The sequence below is a fragment of the Pelodiscus sinensis genome, chromosome 2 (genome assembly GCF_049634645.1).
Source record: "Pelodiscus sinensis isolate JC-2024 chromosome 2, ASM4963464v1, whole genome shotgun sequence".
Lineage (NCBI taxonomy): Eukaryota > Metazoa > Chordata > Testudines > Trionychidae > Pelodiscus > Pelodiscus sinensis.
The window spans coordinates 40,711,020-40,725,096 of record NC_134712.1 but is presented as its reverse complement, the minus strand read 5'-3'; the positions used below and the strand labels follow the sequence as shown (position 1 = coordinate 40,725,096).

At 45.0% G+C, this 14,077-nt stretch overlaps 1 protein-coding gene across 3 annotated transcripts in view; it reads right to left on the bottom strand.

The window, feature by feature from the left end:
* CDH17 (cadherin 17) overlaps positions 1-14,077 on the bottom strand; it is a 68,519-nt gene that overhangs the window by 29,971 nt on the left and 24,471 nt on the right. For 2 of the 3 annotated variants that reach the window (XM_006111011.4, XM_025182562.2), the window contains 3 exons: positions 11,704-11,862; positions 8,272-8,471; positions 2,492-2,623 (listed from right to left, as the gene is read on the bottom strand). In XM_006111011.4, coding sequence (XP_006111073.2) covers positions 2,492-2,623; positions 8,272-8,471; positions 11,704-11,862 — 491 coding nt within the window. Of the gene's footprint in view, positions 1-2,491; positions 2,624-8,271; positions 8,472-10,504; positions 10,763-11,703; positions 11,863-14,077 lie in introns of those variants that run through there. The other variant, XM_075920371.1, reaches the window with a different exon arrangement.

Below are 14,077 nucleotides of genomic sequence, written 5' to 3'. Positions count from 1 at the left end.
ATAAAAAGCACGGTATTATTTTCCTTGTCTAGAAATTTCTTTCATAAAGAAAATGTCTAATATGAAAACAGACTCATTTTAATTACATGATAAACTAATGTCAACATCTCAGACTATTCCTGGGGCTAAGTTAAAAGGCAGCTCTACAATTTTGTCTTTATTCAAGATGACAGGCCAGATCCTGTCTTCTTCAGTGTGTCTATACTGCCATGAAATGCCTACAACTGGCCTATGCCAGGGTCTGTCTCTACACTGTTAATAAATACACACAGCTGGCCTTTGTAAGGGGATGTCTACATTGCCTTTAAAAACCTGTGGCTGGTCTGTGCCAGCTGACTCAGGCTCATGAGGCTCGGCTAGTGAGCTGTTTAACTGCAGCGTAGACACTTAGGATATGTCTAGACTACATGCCTCTGCCGATAGAAGCATGTAAATTAGACTACCTGACATAGTCAATGAAGCGGGGATTTAAATATCCCCCACTTCATTAAAATAAAAATGGCCACCGCATTGTGCTGGCTCAGCTGATTGTCGACATAACGCGGCGTCAAGATGCGGATTGGTCGACAAGCAAAGCCTTTGTCGACCGATCCTGTAAACCTCATTTCACAAAGCATAAGGAAGCGGTCGACAATGGCTTTCCTTGTCGACCAATCCGCATCTTGACTGCCGCATTGTGCCGACAATCAGCTGAGCTGGCACAACGCGGTGGCCATTTTTATTTTAATGAAGCGGAGGATATTTAAATCCCTGCTTCATTGGCTATGCCGGGTAGTCTAATTTACATGCCTCTGTCGGCAGAGGCATGTAGTCTAGACATACCCTTAGGCTGGAGCTCAGGTTCTAAGATGCTGTGACATGGGAGGGAGCCAGAGTTCAGGCTGCAGCCTGAGCCTGAACATCTACACTGTAATTAAACAGTCCTTTAGCCCAGGGGTGGGGAACCTTTTCTGAGTTGGGAGGCCAGTGATCCACAGAAAAATCAGTTGGGGGCCACGCACAAGTGAGAAGTAAAAACAAAAAAAATCCCTCACTGATGTGACTCCTGACTGAGAAGCAGAAAGACTCTCCCCACCTTCCGCATGTACACCAGAGCCTAGAGGGGCCCAGCCCAGTAGATTTTGTGTGCTCCAGCCCCGCAGGAGGGCAGTGGGATAGCTGGAGTGTCAGCACAGATACCCCAATGCTGGGGAGCGGCTGTGAGCCTTGAGGGCTGGACCCAGGCAAGCCGGAGGCCCTACCCAGCCCCCAGCCCTGAGGTTCCCCACCCCTGCTTTAGCCCAAGTTGCTGGGACAGGCCACACATGGATTTTCAATGGCCATGTAGACATACCCTTAATTCCAGACACAAGCACTGACTCTCAGATCCCCCCGCTTCCCACCCACCGCTGAACAACTGGTTGATGGCAAGCAAGAGGCACTGAGCTGGGGAGGGTGGAGCTGATCAGTAGGGCCCACCAAAGAGCTGATCAGCCAGTGGCTGGTGGGTGCTGAGCACCCTTTATTTTTTCTGTGGGTGCTCCAATTCTGGAACACCCATGGAGTCGGCACCTATAGTTCCATCAAACGGTCATAAGACAGGTGGATATAGTTGTCTCATGATCGCCCCGGCATGGAGGAAAGCCCAGGTGGTGTCAGGCCAGCATACAGCTGCTAACCCCCGACTCATCCTCCCCTCTAGCATAGATCCTAAGGTCCAAGAAAAGGGAGCTTGGCCAATGGGCTGCTTCCCTGCCACTAGACAGACTTCTTAAAGCCCTGGACAACTGATACAACTTGGAGCAGCCTTGGGGCTACATTTGAAGTGTTTTTTTGTATGAACACTTGCTTTTAACTAGTAAAGCACATGCAGGTGTGTGCTGTCAAATCTTAGTCTTAGCCAATGTGATCTACACACAATATACATGATAAAGTTCTTTCCTCTTTGTGGAAAGAACCTATACAAACATATCTAGGGAGAAAGAGAGTCTGATATCTGTTGCTGAGCAAGCTCATTATCTTTTACAGTAACATCATTTCTTCTGTATTGCCTACCGTAAATAAATGCCTCCCCACCCACCTCTTGGAGAAGAAAGGAAGGGAGACTTCAGAGTGCTATGTCTTTTGCCCACCAGCAAAGCCACAGTGCACCATGCAATCAGGTATTGTAATGATGTCTCTGAATAGCACGTGTTCAATGTAATTCAGAATAGGCTGTGAAAACTGCAGTAACTACAGAACTTGTGTTGCTTTAGAAAGAAATGTTGTAAAGTGCTGAATTAAGGGCTGTTGGATGATGAATCTAATCATGGGAATGCCAGCTATTAAAACTGTGTGAGATTCCATGTCTATCAAGTCACTTAGATTCCTCCAGAAACCACATCAAACCAAACCTGTCTTTCCTCTTTCGCTGACCTCTCCCACTACTAACTCTCCTACATTTACACCCACAACCACTATGCAGTCTCAGACTGTGGGTATAGCATCAGTCAGGTTTCTCAGTTTTACTTACCTGTTCCTTTTCTTCCCTATCCAAGGGTTCAGTCACATAAATAGTCCCATTTTGGTCAATTGTAAATGGGAACTTGGACAGCCTCTCCTTTTCCAAAAGTTCATATTTTGCACCTGGCTCATTCCACTGTACCTAAAATTCCCAAAATGAGTTAAGACAAAGGATTAAAGGTGTGGACTGAAATGTAACTGAAGGAAACAGTGGGAATGAAAGAGAAAAGACAGATATCCTACTTTGCATATTATGTTATTTTAGGTCCTAAAACAAACAATTTGGCAGGTTTTGGAACTGGGACTCAGGGGACCCAGATGATGGTCCCAGTTCTGCTACCGGTCTGCTGAATAAACTCTCTCTTTGCTTCTATTTCCTTCTCATTAAAATATAGATAACAACACATGCCTCCTTTTAAAAGAACTTTGAGATCTACAAACAAAAATCACTTGTACAAATGAGGTTTATGATTACAGTATTGGAATGGCAACAAACAACTGTACCAAACAACTTCTGTGATTTCCTTCTTCAGCTTTACCCACCTAAGAACTTTGGGTTCACAGATGAAAATGTGTGTGTGTGTGTGTGTGTGTGTGTGTGTGTGTGTGTGTGTGTGTGTGTAAGCTTTTTTCAAACATTCTAAGACTTTTTCGTACATAATAAAGGAGTAAGAGATGCTGTTTAAAAAGTAGGCTGAGATATAGCACCTACTATTCTCTGCTCCACAGAGACAATATTCACTTGAATGGGAAATTTTCACATACATTATTCCAGAATGTTAATATTATTTTTACTGTCTATTGTTCACAGGGATCTTTCTTTAATCTGCAATCTCACTGGACTTAATCCTACTACCATTGAAATGCATGGCACACTCTCATTATTGCTGGGTGAGTTAGGGGTACCACTGTTGACACCATCAGCTCAGGATTAAACAAAGACTGTGAATGTCTAGCCAATTACAAAAACAGTTCCTCCTCTCTTGGTGTTCACACCTCCAGATCAGCTGCTAGAAGTGGGCCTCATACTCCCTGATTGAATTAACCTCGTTATCTCTAGCCTGATTCTGGCCTGCATATTTATACCTGCCTCTGGAAATTTCCACTACATGGATCTGACGAAGTGGGTCTTTGCCCACGAAAGCTTATGCTCCAATACATCTGTTAGTCTATAGGGGTATGTCTACAGTACAAACTTAATTCGAACAAACAGACGTTAGTTCGAATTAACTTTGATAGGCGCTACACTAGCGCTCCGCTAGTTCGAACTTAATTCAAACTAGCGGAGCGCTTAATTCAAACTAGGTAAACCTCATTTTATGAGGACTAACGCCTAGTTCGAATTAGCTAGTTCAAAGTAAGGGCTGTGTAGCCACTTAATTCAAACTAGTGGGACGCTAGCACTCCCCAGCTTTCCCTGGTGGCCACTCTGGGCACCACCAGGGAAACTCGTCTGCCCCCCTCCTGGCCCCGGAGCCCTTAAAGGGGCCCGGGCTGGCTACGGTGCCCGTGCCAGGTGCAAACCTGCCAGCACCCAGCCAGCAGACCCTGCACCTGGCACGGCTCGAAGCAGCCACCTGATGCCACCCAGCCCTCCGCCTCTTCCCGGGACCAGGCTGGCGGCTCCCGGGAGCCTGCCCAGGTCCGCAAGAGGCAGGCGCCCGCCTGGTCTAGTGCAGAGATCGTGGACCTCATCCACGACCTCTGCACTAGGCACAGGAAAGTGGCCGTCTAGGGCAGGATAGCTTCCAGCCTGGCCACCCGGGAGCAGGTTTGCATGAAAATCAAGGTGGTCCACTGAGACCCCCGACCCTGAGCTTAGAATGTCCATACTGGGTCAGACCAAAGGTCCATCTAGCCCAGTAGCCTGTCTGCCGACGGTGGCCAACACTAGGGACCCTGGAGGGGATGGACCGAAACAATGACCAAGCCATTTGTCTCGTGCCATCCATCTCCAGCCTTACACAAACAGAGGCCAGGGACACCATTTCTACCCCCTGGCTAATAGCACTCCATGGACCCAACCTCCATGACTTTATCTAACTTCTCTTTAAACTCTGTTCTAGTTCTAGCCTTCACAGCCTCCTGCAGCAAGGAGTTCCACAGGTTGATTATTTGCTTTGTGAAGAAGAACTTTATGTTATTAGTTTGAAGCCTGCTACCCATTCATTTCATTTGGTGTCCTCTAGTCCTTCTATTATGGGAACTAATGAAGAACTTTTCTTTATGCACCCTCGCCACACCACTCATGTTTTTATAGACCTCTATCATATCCCCCCGCAGTCTCCTCTTTTCTAAGCTGAGAAGTCCCAGTCTCTTTAGCCTCTCTTCATATGGGACCTGTTCCAAACCCCTGATCATTTTAGTTGCCCTCCCCTTTCCCACCCTCTTTCTTCCCCTCTCCCACCTCTTTTTCCCAGTTTCCCCGAGTTTTGTTCAATAAAGAGTTTCTATTTTTGAACACACATGTCCTTTATTTTGTACATCAGGAAGGGGGGCTAGGGAGGGGTAAGTGGAAGGAGGTGAGGGAGGAATGGGGTACGAGCCCCCGATGGGGAGGACTGGGCTGGCTCTGTGGGCTTCTCGGGGTGGAAGCTCTCCTGAAGCCCCTTGATTGACCAACCCTCCGTATGGCAGCCTGCGGCAAGTGCAGCCGGGTTGATGGCCGAGTGCTGTGATGTGCCGAGTGTGGGCACTCAGGGCACTCCAAGCCAGGACTGCTTTGCAAGCGGGGAACCCCTGAGAACTGTCTGTCCGGGGTGGGGGTCGGGTCCCTTTAAGCACAGCCCTCGGCTAGCCTGAGGCAGCAGCTCCACACTCTAAGTCCTAATCTGATGCCCTGCCGGCACTGCTTCCGGCCATCCTTAACCTCAGTTCAGGGTCCACTCAGTGTGGACATGCTAGTTCGAATTAGCAAAACGCTAATTCGAACTAATTTTTAAGTCTAGATGCACTAGTTCGAATTAGCTTAGTTCGAATTAACTAATTCGAACTAAATTAGTTCGAATTAGTGATGTAGTGTAAACATACCCTAAGGTGCTACAGGACTCTTTGTCACTCTCATTATGTTCAACAGGAGTAGAATAAGGGTCATTATATGTCATTTTTCAAAACAACTTTCTCAAGAACAAAGTATGAATAATCTTGTAATACCCTAGCTATCAGTACACTGTGTGATCCAATGCCAAGTGAACTTCTAAGCATGACTATTTCAAGGTGTTTGCCTATTAGTTAATATTTACTGGTGTCAGTATTGTTATACCAATTTAATCAGCACAGTCTTCCTTTGTGCTGCAGAACACCAGAGGAAGTAGGTGTTATGATGGGAAATATGGAACCTGAAGGAAGTCAGAAAGCTGATTTTAAGTCCTTTATAGCTATTGTGAAGGTAGCAAGTTGCACTATGTCTCACTACATCTGGTTTAGGCCAAATACTTACTCTTAAAACTCTGTGGACACACTGGGATCCATGGGTGCGTAGTCTGCTTCCCTGCTCCCACATGGAAGGGTAGGGTGGCAGTCTCAGAATTACCTTAAGTGAGGAATGTAGGGGAGCTGGTGACTGGGGAGTGTCTGGTAGCAGGGCTATATTGGAACTGCCAGAGAGCGTAAGGAAGTGGGAACACCAGACCCAGTTAAGAGGAACAAAATCTCTGCAAAGCTTGCCCCTTGACTCCAGCTGGCTTCCCAGGGCTGAACTACTGCTGTTTCCTCATTAATGGAGTGAGGGTGGGCAGACATAACCAACCACACAAGTGAAGGAGTTGGAGAACAATCCATAAGGAGAACTTGGGGGAGTTTTCCTGCCTATTGGACACCCTCCCATAAGTTTTTCTGGGTATGTCTACACTACCACCCTAGTTCGAACTAGGAGTAATGGTAGTTCGGAATAGGAAGCCTAACCCGAACTACCTAGTCCGTGCCGCGTGTAGCCGCAGGGCACGGAGTCCACACTAGCGGACATTTAAAAATGGCAGCACCCGGCAATATGCAAATGAAGCCCGGGAAATTCAAATCCCGGGGTTCATTTGCAACTCTGGTTGCCTACATTACCACCCTAGTTTGAACTAGGGAGGTAGTGTAGACATACCCTCTGTGAGAGAGGCAATCAAGCCCTACATTTACTATTCCCGGTGGTGCTGTTGGGATTAATTTGAGTGCCGCTATGTGCTGATACGGACAGTGCAATCCAACTCCCATTTTGAATTCTCAGTTCCATTTTACCATCTATGAACTATTGGGACTGTTTGACGCAAAGGAACTGGTATGGACTGGATTTTCCTGCCAAAAGAACTGTTGCACCCAGTACTAAAGGTGCACACATCACTTACCATCATTTGCCCATGACACTAAACATCTGCATTCAGCACTAACTGTTTGCACTCTGCACCATCTAACGTGCATACGGCACAAACCTCCTTTTCCTGCCAAGGACTATTTAAAAGGAGGTCTTGTCCTAAGGCTTGGGTTGCTTCTTCCTCAGTTCCTGAGTTCCCCTGTTCCTCGGTTGCTGATTCGTCAGACTCAAGGATGATGAAATTCTCAGGTCTCAGTGACATCTTTCAGAGTAGACTGTAGCAAAGGCTCAGCTACTGTATGTGGGAGTGTCAACTAGAGACTGAGGGTCCCCATCATCACAGCTGGATAACAACTCAGCTGTCCGGGTTCCCGAGTTGTGGTGAATGCCCAAGCATCGGTGAAACTAAAAGCGAGAGTGGCTACTTGTGGACATTTCAGACTGCTGTGGCAAAGGCCCAGGCCTTTCCGGAATTGCTCCATTCTAATATCATCTAGAATCCTCAAGGGACCACTCGGTGTTCCTCCCCAACAGCTATAAGTAGCCCGAAGGTTGAAGGTCCCGAGCAACTTACCCGAACCCTGTCCGGTTCTTCCATTGTACCACCTACCAATTGTAAAGTTGTTTACCTTTTGGGGTTTTCTTTACTATCCTCTATTTCTTTGTTGGTGTGGGTTGGCTTTGTGGTGCAAAGTGTCTGGGGTTGTTGTTTTATGTCATTAACTGCTGTGTGTATTCAAATTTACAATATAATTGAGTTTAAATTTATTCTGGACTCTGGCTGTGTCAATCTTACCGATTATTAGATATGGGAGTGCCAGGCCAAACCTCACTTCTGTGCAGAGACACTCAAAATCATAGTCAGCCCACAGTATCAAGTTTCTTACCTGGGTCTCTGGGGTAACAGTGCTAACTAGCACTACCCATGTTTTTCCCAACTGTTGTATTCCCCATCTGTAACTCCCCCTCCCCCCATACACACCCCTTCTTTAAAAGACTAATTCTCTATTTCATCAAAGGGGCTCTGACTTCTGTAATTCATATTGTGCCAAACAGCCTTGAAATGAGTATCCTTTCTGTTTGGTTGAGTTTTCTATATATCAGTAGAATTCCCTATACATTGCCTACAGTTTATAGAATATAGCAAGACCAGCACTTTGTTTAAACTTGAATGGAAAAAATCCTTGTGACACTTTTCAACTGACATTTCTCTGGACTGTACCTTAATCATCTCCCTAGCATCCATTTCATAATAAGAATACATTAGAGAAACCAACACTCTCTTCCAATTAATGTAAAATATTCTCAGGGGACAAAATTTTGAAATCCATATTCCATTTCCTTCCTCAACCCAAACTCCCATTGACAGCAAAATCCAACACAGAGGATGTACAAAAGCCTTGATAACTGGAAGAAGTTCTGCAGCTGACAGGGAAAACTTAGACCTCAGAGATGCACTGATGTTAGTCATTTCTGTGATTTCTAGACCCTACCTGTGTGATAGCGATGGGATGAGGCTCAGTAGAGTTTTCTTTAATATAGACATCTGGAGGTGCCTTCCAAAGATTCTCCTTCACGGTTAGTTCCACATCAGTGTTACTGGTTAAAGCATTCTCTGACATTCCTGCCAAATCCTTTACTGTGACAACAAGAAGGAACATTTCTTGCTTTTGGGGATCTAAGAGATGAAATCCTAGAGACAAAACAAAGAGACACAAGAGAAACTAAGCAAAGTTTCAGTTACTAGTTCATTGTTTAGCTACAGAGGAATCCCATCTCCTGCTCTATATACCTGCATTGGTGTGGCCTGCTTTTACAGCTGTCACTCTAGGCTTCGCTTCATGAACTTAAAGATGAGCCTCTGTGTTGCAACTTGTGAAAATGGTGAAAGCAACACTCCAAGGCTGTGTCCAGACTCGAGGTTTTTTTCGAAAAAACTTCACCTGCGTCTAGACTACAGCCGCGCTCTTTCGAAATTAAATCGAAAGAACGTAGCTTTTCTCTCGACGGCGGAAAACCTCATTTCACAAGGAAGAACGCCTTTTTTCGAAAGTGCTCTTTCGAAAAAAGGCGTTCTTGAATGCAAACAGGGCTTTTTCGAAAGAGAGCATCCAGACTGCCTGGGTGCTCTCTTTCGAAAAAGCAGCTTGCTTTTTCGAAAGTACTGCTTGTAGTCTAGACGCTCTTTTTCGGAAGAGGCTTTTTCGAAAGTATCTTTCGAAAAAGCCTCTTTCGAAAGAGGCTTGCAGTCTAGACGTAGCCCAAGAGAGGCAATGAGTACTGGCTAGAACAGATAGGGCTCGTCTACACTGGCCCCTTTTCCGGAAGGGGCATGTAAATTTCATGAGTCGTAGTAGGGAAATGTGCGGGGGATTTAAATATCCCCCGCGGCATTTAAATAAAAATGTCCGCCGCTTTTTTCCGGCTTTTAAAAAAGCCGGAAAAGAGCGTCTACACTGGCCCCGATCCTCCGGAAAAAGTGCCCTTTTCCGGAGGGTCTTATTCCTACTTCAAAGGAGCACTTTTTCCGGAGGATCGGGGCCAGTATAGACGCTCTTTTCCGGCTTTTTTAAAAGCCGGAAAAAAGCGGCGGACATTTTTATTTAAATGCCGCGGGGGATATTTAAATCCCCCGCGCATTTCCCTACTACAACTCATGAAATTTACATGCCCCTTCCGGAAAAGGGGCCAGTGTAGACGTAGCCATAATGTTTTAGGATCTGATCAGACTCCCATTGAAATCAACAGGAGTCATTCCATTGATTTCACTGAGGGCGGGATAAGGTTCTTAGCCTGATAGTTACAATTTCCTGAAAAAGTTGAGAATTACAGTTTTGAGAGATATGGTTTGAGAAAAAATTAAAAATCAAATAAAAAAAGAGTGCAGAGAAAACAATTTGACTATAATTTAGATTCTGGGCTTATCTGAGCTACTATCAGATAACATTGTTGCAAAAATGCCTAGTTGGAGATACAACTGTTCATGACAACGTTCTAAACTAGTACTGGTTCCAGCATATTTAGATTGTAATCTCATTAAGTCACAGGCCATCTTTCTTCTGTGTTTGTACAGCATTTAGCACAATGGTGTCCCTGGTGCTACCAAAATAAAAAATAATTAATAAGTAATAACAGCAAATCAGGCCATAGTTTTGTAAATGGTTAAGAACAATTTATTTGTTTCATGGCAGGTTGTTAGGGCGTTGAGTTGGGTTGGATTTTCTCTTTTTGAATTTGTTTTGGTTGCTTGATTTGAGAGTATCTGACACTAGAATTAAGCCAGTCTCTGACACACCAGATACCTAAGGATTGAAGTAGAGCTCTTCCCTTTGACATGTGGCTACTGAGCATCAGCAGTTCCCACTGATGTCAGTTGGAGTCACAACTGCTCCACCCTTCTCAGTCATCATCATCATCGCCCTTCACGCCCAACTGGCATATAGGGCAGCAACAAAGGTCCTCCACTTGTCTGTCTCTGGCCAGCCTCTACTCTGGAAGGCCGTCATACAGTTGAGAAGGAATTCTTTGTTGCTGTTTCCATAACAAAAGCTTTTTCTAGGTCAGGGTTGTTAACCCTGAGCCAAACCCCCAATCCTGGAGAACTAGTTTGCATGCTTAATCTGGCTCCTCCCCGCTTGACCTTTCCGGCTTGGTTGAACCTACAAGGAGCATTAAACTCCTGCTGGTATAGCTCCTGGTATCATAAGAACATGCAAGCTGTCCCACCTTGACAAGGTACATGCACAAGAGGCAGGAGCAGCTCGAGGAGGGCTGCCGGCAACTGGCGTCTTGGCGAAATGCGCAATTGGCGCCCCCACCTCCATAGCACTCAATTGAGTGATTTCATCACTGGGCGCCTGTGACGGGGCGGCGTCCGGCGCGGCCGCGCCCCGCACTCTGCCCGACCCCGGAGCCCGCGGGGAGAGCCCGGAGACGCGGACGGGCGGGAGCAACGCCGGCATGGCCAGTGAAGGGCGGGGAGAACAAACCCCAGCGCCGGCTGATGACGTCACTGACGTCTCCGCGCCAGGGGCAGGGCCTCCGGACGCTGAGGACGTGGAGGGGGGGGCGGAGCGAGAGGCCGAGGGTGGGTGGTTCAAAAGAGGGCTGGGGAGGACACAGAGGGGAGGGAGGTGGCCAATGGAGGCCGAGCCGTGTAAGGGACCCCAATGGGCAGGAACCCGGAGGGTAAAGTTGCTGCCCTCGGGGGGGGGGAAGAATGGCCCAGGGCGGGGCCGCGGAACCCGTGAACGGAGGGTTTGGGGTTAGACACCCCCTCCGTTGTGTGAGGATGCTGACCTCACCTTAGGGCCCTGGGTCGGGGTCCGGAGCGAGGGTGGGCCCGGACCCCCTTCCCCTCTCTCTGCCATAAGTGGAGGAGGAGACAAAAGGATCACTCACGGCCGGCGGCCCAGTCTGGGTCAGACTAACCAGACGCCGAGTAGAGACACTCAACGCCCCGGCTCAGCCGGGGTGCCTGACCCCCACAACAGGTGGGGTGAACTCGTGACAGCGCCTCATTAAACGTGGTGCCCATGGAAACTGCTGAGGTTGCCTGTATCCACAGGCCACTCCTGAGAAGGGGCAGACACCTCTCAGTATCACACCCTTAATAAACATGTTTGATCGGCTAACTTAATTCTGGAGATTGGTAGGAAAGGAAATTTTTTTCTTTAATCTTAATTAAAGTCCCTCCCAGACCTACTCCTTCAGCAATGATTGCAAGAAGTGGCTTAAATGAATAGTTAAAGAAAACCTGTCCTAAGTTATCTCTCTTCTGTGTTTCCCTGTGCTCTCTGTTTTTTAGTCTATACACTCTTCAAGTCAGGAGGTAACTGCTGTTACTTTGTGTCATGCACAGCATGGAACTCACGGTTGGAGCTTAACATACAAACAATAGCAATTCTAATGATCATTTTACATACCATTCTCACTTGTGGAAATTGCTCCTGTTATGTTATCAATCTGAAAAAGCATCACATTGTAAGGGTTGGGGAAATGGTGGAGAATGCTGTAACTCAGCTGGCCATTGGGAGTTGCAGGATCATCACGGTCAGTGGCGCTGACATACATGAAGGGTTTGCCTGTTTGGATGTAGAAGAAAAGCCAGTAAGAAAATGGAGGAAGAGCCTTGATACTTTAATCCATGCAGGCGCAGCTCAGGTGTAGGGTAGAGGGGGAGACCCACAGCAATCTGCTTACACCTTCCTGATTCAGGAACACATATGCCTGGCACAAATTAGGACTGCATAGAGTCCAGCCTTAATGTACATTCCTAGCATATGTAAAGTCTCTCTGGGAACCGTGTCCCCTCTGCCATGTCTCTTATAGGCTACATGAGGCTGATGCTTGGTGTGGAAGTGCCATCTCATCCATCTTTCTACCTGCAGAGTTCCTCAGGAAAGGGTCATTCTCTGACAACTCTCCTTGGTTAGTTTAGAGCCACATTATGCTGCTTCCACAAATAATCCCTCCCAGAGAGTTCGGAGACAATACACCACTGTTACTGCATTCAGAATTGTTACCTGAAAGAGGCAGTTCTGCACTAGACCTGATTGCAGTTTCGAATGGTGGTTTCATGGGAAATTTTGACATAGTAAAATGTGGTTTTGTTCCAAAACAAAGAGAAATTACTTTTGGAAATGTCCTGCAAAATGGCAATTTAAAAAAAAATCATTTGGGAAAATTGTCACATCAAAATGAAATGACTTTTGAAATGTATTTTTCCATTTCTACATTGTATCGCTTATATGATTTAATACCAGTGGTAATAGTATATAGTATGACATACATTAGCATACAAAATTATGGCTTAATATAAAATGGCTTGTCCTTTTCTTAAAATTTTTGATCAAAGTGTCTCCTGTTTATAACGTAACATAAGACGGGCCATGTTGAATCAGATCAATGGTCCATCTAGCCCAGCATCTTGTCTGCTGGGCAGCGCTGCACAGGGAATGAACAGAGAAGGGGAACTGAGTGATCCATTCTCTTTTTTGACCCCATTTATCAACCCATTTTTGTCCTTCACAACATTACCTGGCAAGAAGTCACACAGATTGACTGTGCGCTATGTAAAGAAGTACTTCCTTTTGCTTGTTTTAAACCCATTGCCTGTTAATTTCATTGAGTGACTCCTTGTTCTTGCAGAATGAAAGGGAAAAATCACACTTGCTTATTAACATACCATCCATGGTTAATAGACCTCTATTATATCCTCCTAGTAATCTCTTGAAGTTGAACAGTCCCAGACTTTTTAATTTCTCTTTATACTTAACTGAAGCTTTTCTAACCTCTTTACCATTTTGCTGCCTTTTTTTTTCCCCCTTTTCTAATTCTTAGGTTACTTCTTTGAGACGTGGCAAACAAAACTGCAAGCAGAATTCCAGACATGGGTGCAACATGAATTTATATAGTGGCATTATGATAATTTTAATTTTTATACTCTATCCCTTGCCTGTGGTTTCTAACTTTGTGTTAGCTTTTATGACTGCTGCTGCACATTGAACAGCTGTTTTCAGAGAATGATCTACAATGATTCCCAGATCGCTTTCTTGAATGGTAACAGCTAATTTAGATCTCGTAATTTTGTTAGAATAGTTGGGATAATGTTTTTGTAAGTGCATTACTTTGCATTTGTCAACATTGAATTTCACCTGACATTTTGTTGCCCAGTTTTGTGAAATCCTTTTGTGACTCTCAGCAGTCAGCTTATTCGTCTTGAGTAATTTTATATCATCTGCAAACTTTGTCACCTTTCTGTTTACAAAACAATTTGACCCTTTGCATTACAATACAAACACTTTTTTCTGTATTATGTAGCAGTTGCCATAATTTTTCAAAAAATAAAAGATTTAACTATTATTTTGTCAAAATATGTCATGAAAATATATGAAATGTCATATTATTTACCATTACTACTGATATTCATTAAATAATGTAAACTAATTTAAAAATGAAAAAATAAATTTCAAAATAAAAATTTCATTGTGAAACAAACATTTGAAATTCTTCCAAAACAAAAAATATTTTTTTCTAATTAAAAAAATTTTGCTTTGGGAAACATTTGTCTAATTTGAATTTGCTATAATTTCATGAATATTTTCAGTTCAATCAAAATTATATTTTTCAATGGAAAACCTGAACAAAAATTTTCAGACATGCCGTACAATAGCCCTTCTCGGTGAAAAGCATTCTGTGGAGCATTAAGAGATAGTGGAGCATATATAGATGCATGGAACTGTGAACACATTTTTAATCTTTAATTGTTGATCCATTCAACATATAAAAAGCCCTATC